Source organism: Malurus melanocephalus, unplaced genomic scaffold (assembly GCF_030028575.1).
Source record: "Malurus melanocephalus ecotype Western Australia unplaced genomic scaffold, MMel_1.1 scaffold_125, whole genome shotgun sequence".
Lineage (NCBI taxonomy): Eukaryota > Metazoa > Chordata > Aves > Passeriformes > Maluridae > Malurus > Malurus melanocephalus.
The window spans coordinates 384,782-391,893 of NW_026623357.1; the positions used below are offsets into that span (position 1 = coordinate 384,782).

Here is a 7,112-nt window from a genome sequence, read left to right on the forward strand (position 1 = left end):
GAGTTTTTGGGTTTTACCTTGGAGATTATTTCTAATTCTGCGCTGGTGCTGGAATGGGCGAGCAGGAGCCCACGGCCGCACATTCAAGTGCATTATTTCAATTAGCCGAGCGCTCTTTGTTGCAAGGTGAAATCATTCACTCCCCGGGAAAGCTTTTTTATTGAATGCTTTCTAAATACTCGCATCGGGCACGTCGCCTGGAATTGAGTCTCTGTCACTTGTATTTCTGCGGTGACTTTGACCAGATCAATGACTGGAAAAGGCATTCAGGACACATTGATACCGCGGGGTAGGAGACGAGCGGGGTTTGGTGCTCAGGAGTAAAGAGAAGCCGATAATGAGCAGATAAACGGCTTTTCTTAACCCTTGGCGTTCTCGGGAGGCTTCAGAGCTCCGCTGCCTCTGCTCCTCCACCCCGGCTCTTGGGCTCGATGTGAGCCGAGCAAATATCTCGCGGGTATTCCATAAATTCGGAATGAAATGCGGCCGGAATAATGAGAAAGTCTTTCCTAGGGCGGGCGGGGGRAAGAGCCTGCGGCCATAAAAAGTTCCAGCTCGTCCAGGATTTCGTTTCTGAGCGGAGCCGCGGTGCCGGAGCGAGCGGGGGGAACAAACTCTGGAGACGTTTGCTATTGCAGATTCCCAGATTGACCTTTTATCCCGACACCAGAACATCGCCCGGGATTCAGCGGGTGCGGAGCCGCTCCGAGCCCGCTGGAGCCTCGGCTCTTTCTCATCCTTTCCTRAGCAAAACCGAGATTAAACGTGTTTGAAACCACTATCTTAGCCCGCAGGGGGAGGGATTTWTTTTTATTTTTCCCATGAAATAGTGGCATTTAAGAAAGTATTTAGAAATTATTGAGGGTTTGGGTTTTTTTGTTTTTTTTTTTTCTTGAATCCTTGAGATTTTCTGAGCGCTAAGGGACACRGAGCTTCTCTCGTCCGAGCCGGGGATCCCAGCCCGGGGGGATGCTCCGAGTCCTCGGCCAAACAGAGCGAAATATTCCGTCCCTTCACAGAGAGGAGAGGTTGGGCGGCTTTTCGTGTGCCCCGGCTTTTCCCATTTTGCTGCACCTCAAGAAAACCGGGATTTTATTGCGCCTGGAGTTCAAGGACGCTCCCTCTCACATTTCGCCGTCTTAATAAAGTGGAGCAGGTCCTGCTTCCTCAGCTTGCTTACCAAATCCTGGATTAATAAAGTTTACTTAGTTATTTCAATAGATTAAATGTCACATTTTAAATGGAAGGGGAAGGTTCTRCCTTCCTGACCTATTTTTCATTTCTGATTTGGAAAAAGGCAAGATTAGCATGGATATTGCATTTTCAAGGACCTCGCCACTATTAAATAGACTGTTAAGTGCATTTTATGGCTGAAGAGTCTGTTCCCAGTTCAGTCTGGGAGACGTGCTAAGTTCATCTCTACCTGCTACATTGAACATCCACTGACTAAAATACTTCCTGTGGATGTAATACCTATGCTCTGTATCTTTTAAGTACATAACGCTTAATGTTTTAGGACTAGGAACACGTAATTCAATCAAAGCCCCCGGAATTGAAGAGTTGTCTCTCAGGAAAGCTGTGTGGCGAGTGTTTGCCCGGTTGCAGCGATTCCCGGCTCGGAGAAAAAGCGCGGTGGTGGCAAGGGAAGCTGCGGGGATGGATGACACGGATGCTCCCGGCTCGGCGCGGAGGTTGAAGCGCATCAGTCGCCGCCCCGGGGGATGCCCGAGCTCAGGCTGTCCGCAGCCGCGGGGATGGGCAGCGTAACTTGCGCCAGGAGCTGGCTGCGATTCCTCGCTCGCTGCCATTTAACACCGATAAAATGTCCCTGGGGATGGCCGGGCTGTTTTTCCGCCTCCCCGGAGCAGGTGGGGACAGGCCCAGAGCGCGCCTCGGACCTGAGGGAGCGATCGCAAAACTACACGAGGTGCCCCGAGAGGCAAAATCCCATCGAATTCCCGCAGCTCCCGGGAAAAGCCCCCCTGACCCGCACACGCGTGGGGAAGGAAAAATCTCCACCCCCTAAAGCAAGTCTTTGCGGTATCTTTCGCGGTGGGAGAGCCCCGAGGGGCCCAAAAAAGATGAGCTTTGGGCTCATCCCAAAGCGAAATGTTTGCGCTCCTTCCTGTGTGTCCGGCCCAGGACACGGAGCCGGGGCCGGCTCGGGCGGTGCCGGTGCGGTCACAGCGGGTTAAATCCCGGTTCCACSGGCGCGGAGCCGAGCCCGTAACCCCCGTGGAAGCCGGAGCCGCCCTCAAACGCTGCCCGTGTCCCAAAGGGGTCTGATGTCACCGGTGGACGGTTCCCTCCGACACACCGGGAAGGAAAAGTCTCTCGACGCTCCCCAGCGGGAGCGCTCCCGGCGCTGTYCCCTCCGGTAAACCCGGCCTCAGTTCTGCCCTCCGGCAGCTCCGGAGCGGGCTCTGCGATCGCCACCCCCCTCCGGGGACACTGCTGGGGCCTCACGGTTCTCGGCTGGGGGGATACTCAGAGCRCTGGGGCTCCTCACTGAGGTAAATACACACACGCGATAAATGACATTTATAAATAACCGCAAAATGTCTTTTCCTGCCTTTTCCAACGCTCGCCGCAGCCTTTCAACACCCATTAGCCCGAAACTTTCAGCCCCGCGCGGTGCCCGGGAGMCACCAGTGATGCTATAAATAGGCGGCGTTGGGAGCGCGGAAAAGGGAGCAACGGGAGCGCAACTCCCGCGACCGCTCAGCGAAACGAGAGGGTTTCCCGGGAGCCCCGCATCAGCCGAGGAAATGGCCCTGATGAGCYCATCTCGTCCCTTTTTCAACCAGCGTTGATGGTTTAGAGGATTAGGGCCAGATCCTATCGTCAGATCCTATTATAAATTCCTTCCCCGGGCGGAGGGAGCGGCGGGGCCGTAATTGTAATAAATAAGGAGAGGGGTCGGCGAGGGTGCAGGGGGTGGTGGTTCTGGGTAAACTCTCCCGGCTGAGGGAGGGTCATTTTCCCSGTGTTTCGGATCCAGTTACTTCCAACACACCCCAGGGACCGACGTGACACGACTTATACTAATGGGCATCTGTCACCGGCCGTGTCAAGTTTTGCCATATGCGGCGGACAAGTTTGTGGAAGGGAAAAAAAAAGAGAAAGAACAAGGCAAAGAGTTTCTCTAGTCTGGTTGAGGCCCGGGGTTGAGGAAACTTCTCCGGGATGTGCTGGTCCCGGCTGTTCCCGGTCGCCGCTSCCTGTCCGGCTGTGGGGGCTGAGCCCGGGAAAGGCGCTCTTGACCCGGCTGCAAACCCTYCCGTATTTGGGGACCGACTCCTGACACTCCCTGGACCCCCCATGCCCGCCAGAACGCCCCGTCGCGCCACCCGCTGCTAGAGCGTGCCCGGGTCGGTGTCGTCCCGGGCRGCTGCGGGCACCGGCAGTGCTCTCAGCCCCTCGAATTGCTCCCGGATGCCCCGGGRACTCCCGGCTCCGGGATTGCTCCGGGCCTCGGGGGTGTTCCCGGTTCCGAGGGGGTTCCCGGTCCCGGGAGTGCTCCCGGTCCCGGAGGTTCTGCCGACCTCGGGGGCCGTGAGGGTGATCGCGGTCCCCGTGGATGCTCCGCGGGTGATGCGGGGATGCTCCTGGTCCCGGGGGTGCTCCCGGCCCCGGGGGGGCGCGCCCGTTCCCCGCGGGTGCAGAGGGAGCTGCCGCGCCCCCCGCAGGCCCCGGTGCGCCACTGCAGCCCGGCGGCACCGGGAGCCCCCACCTGCCCGCACGGCTCCGCTGCCGCTCACGGCCCCGCGGCTGCGGGAAACCGGGGACTCCCGCGGGATGGGGGGCTCATCCCGGGCTCCTTCCCGAGCCCCTCGCCTTCCCGGTGCTGCCGGGAGCCTTCCCCGCCGCCACCGTCGCCCCTTCCCCGGGAAAGGCTTCTCCCGCCGGCCGCCGTCCGCCGCGATGGAGGGGAAAGCGGAGGAGAGAAAGAGCGGCCGGAGGTTMCGGAGGGAGAAGCGGTTCCCGGCGGGAGGCGGCGGGCAGGAAAGTTGCCGATGCYGCCGCCGCCGGCGCGCAGATGCCGAGCCGAGGTATTGCTGCTATGTGGGGAAATATGAGCGAGTAATTTTATAAGTAACAAAGGCTGGGGAATGGAATGAGCCCCTGTTATCCGGTGTCCTCTGGAAGCCCTGGATCAGCAGCTTCTTGAGCCTCGCAGCGACTCCGGGCAGAGGCTCCTTTTCTTTTTTCCCAGGGGATCGGCTAAATATAGCAACCCCCTCAATCGCACGAATCACCCACCATTTGCTGTTTGTGTAAAACCGATTAGCCAGACACAACTGTGAAACAGCTCGTCCCTCTGACACCGCCACGCACCGCCACATTCCSCTCCGCGGGGTTCCGCGGGGTTCCGCGGGGCCGTGGGTGCCCGTGGAGGGCCCCGCGTGTCCCCGCTCCCTYCAGGTTCTCCCCGTCCCTGGCAGATGATTAGCGAGTCCTTATTTATAAAGTTCAAACGATCTCATCACCGGGGCTGCTCGGTTTATTTTAGTCTATGTATGCGGAGGTATAAATATTTACTTAGGAAGAAATAATATTTACTGCTTACCAGGAAAGCAAGGACACTTTTATTTATATATTTATTTTAAATCCACGGCTGCCGGAGGGTTGTTGGAGGGGAAATAAGCGCCTGGTTCTGCTCCTCCCGCAGCCGAGCCTGCCGCATCCCGCATCCCGCCTGCATTTTACGCAGCCGATTTTCCTAACAAAGACAACGAAWTATTCGGGCGGAAAAGCAAAATCCACGCAGGTTTTCAAAGGTGGCAAAAATTGAACTTTGTAAGAGGAAGATAATAAAGTACCAAACACTGTCAGTGCACAGGAGAGACCGAGATCTCGTCAGGCTCAACCCCCCCGACGCGCCGCTTTAAATATTATAACGCTACATATTAATTCTTTTTGTTTTTCATTTTGTCTGTCTTTTCATTTTAGCTCTGAAAATGCATATAAATGTGCTACTATTTTTAATTTCGCAGCTGTCATTAAAGCTGAATTATTGGGAATTAACTGGGAAAGGCCGGTCCCTTCCCGCGGGAAGAACCGCTGCTTCAACCCTGRTTATTTCCCTGATCTAAACGAAAGACCCGCGCTCGGACACCGCACGGCCACGGCTTGAATATCTATATTTTTTTTCCTTAAAATAAATAGTAAACATTGATTAAATCGACCCAACGTGTTTTATTTAAAATAATTTCCCTTATRATTAGTCCCGACCGCAGCCCCAAAGCGTACCTATTCCGGCCGGGAATGCCGCAGCGCCGGGATGTGGAGTCGAAGCCAGGCCGAGAAAAATTAAAATATTTAGGGAAACAACACGGCGCGCTCGCGGGAGCCTCGGACCTGCCGGGGAAGGTTGTATTTGGAAGGAATTGGGGTGACAGTGGCTCCGCCGCGGCGGCCGCTCCTCGAACGAGCAAGGCCGGGCGCTGTCGCTGCGCGGCCGCGCAAGGCGCATCCCGAACCGGCGGGACGGAGCGTGGGAAACCCGCCTGCACCGCGACCTGCGGAACCCGAACTTCCGCGGGGTCACAGAACCGGCGGAACCCGAACCTCCGCGGGGTCACAGAACCGGCGGAACCCGAACCTCCGCGGGGTCACAGAACCGGCGGAACCCGAACCTCCGCGGGGTCAGAGAACCGGCGCTCCGCAGCCGCGCCCCGAGCGCGTCTCCAGCCTCCGCGGCCGCGCAGCCCGTCCTGCGGGCGGGGGTCACAAAGACACCGCTCACACAGAGACGGGCAGAGCATTTTAAAAATTTATTTACAAAGTTGTGTACAACACGAAGGGATAACATTTAGAATACATATATTCATTCATATATAAACAGACTTCTATAATAGAATGACAGCGTTTTTTCTCCTTTTTTTTTTCCTCTCCAAAATTCTCTTTTCTTTCCCTGTTCGTTCGTTTAATATTTAAAATTTCCCCCGCTTATTTCTTTTTTATACAATTTTTTTTTCCTCGTWTGTTCGTTTATTTCGGATAAAACCGCTCGGAGCGCCGGAACCTTCAAAAAAAGTGAAAGTTCGCAGCTCCTAATCGCGACCGTCATTTCGCCTCTTTAGAAAAATAAAAACCCCGAAAGCAACGTCAGTGATTTTTGATACAAATATGTACAAGCGGCGGGGGCGGCGGTGCCCGCTGCTGCTCCGAGCCCGGGCGGCCGCGGAGCCCCGAGGGGGCGGCCGGAGCTCCCCGGGGCGCTGCCCGGGGCTACYTCCCGGGGCTACTGCGCCGGCCACTTGGCCTGCACAGCGGCGGCGGGGGCGGCGGGCTGCAGGAACTGCCCCGCGATGATGTTGGTAGGCACGCTGAGGATGGGGGCGATGGCCGCMGTGGTCCTGGCCAGCGCCAGCGGCTGGTGGGCCATGAGGGCCGACTGCACGGTGACGGGCGGCCGCAGGAAAGTCTGTGCGCTGGCGGCCGAGCTGGCGGCGGGGACGCCGATGATGTTCTCGATGCTGAAGGACGGGCGGCTGCTGGGCTCCGATTTGACGATGGAGCCGGCGGCGCCCAGGCTGTTGAGCTGCAGCTGGAGGCTGGGGCTGAGCTGCGAGTTGAAGGCTTTGCGGCTGAGCTCGCTGGACGGCAGCAGCGGCACGGCGGGCGGCAGCATGGGCCCCACCGGGGGGATGTAGGGGTACTGCAGCGCGGCCGCGGCCGCCGCGGGGTGCGTGTAGGCGCCGGGGTGCAGCCCGTAGGGGCGGCCGTAGGGTCCGGCCAGGCCGTAGGCACCGAAGCCCTGCATCATSAGCGCCGTCTGGTCCCGCAGGTGCTCCTGCTGGTGCCGCTTGAAGCGCTTCCTGCGGCGGAGGAAGCTGCCGTTGTCGAACATGTCCTCGGACTGCGGGTCCAGCGTCCAGTAGTTGCCCTTGCCCGGGTTGCCGGGCTCCCGGGGGATCTTGACGAAGCAGTCGTTGAGGGAGAGGTTGTGGCGGATGCTGTTCTGCCAGGCGGGGAACTTCTCCCGGTAGTAGGGGAAGCGGTTGCTGATGAACTCGCAGATGCCGCTGAGCGTCAGCTTCTTCTGCGGGCTCTGCAGGATGGCCATGGTGATGAGGGCGATGTACGAGTAGGGCGGCTTCACCAGG

The 7,112-nt window shown here is 58.0% G+C and overlaps 1 protein-coding gene across 1 annotated transcript; it reads right to left on the reverse strand.

Annotated features, from left to right (window-relative positions):
* Window positions 1-5,662: 5,662 nt before the first annotated feature.
* FOXD3 (forkhead box D3) lies at window positions 5,663-7,106 on the reverse strand. The gene has a single exon (XM_057370430.1). The coding sequence runs from the start codon at window positions 7,070-7,072 to the stop codon at window positions 6,248-6,250; it is 825 nt and encodes a 274-aa protein (XP_057226413.1). The 5' UTR covers window positions 7,073-7,106; the 3' UTR covers window positions 5,663-6,247.
* Window positions 7,107-7,112: the final 6 nt, after the last annotated feature.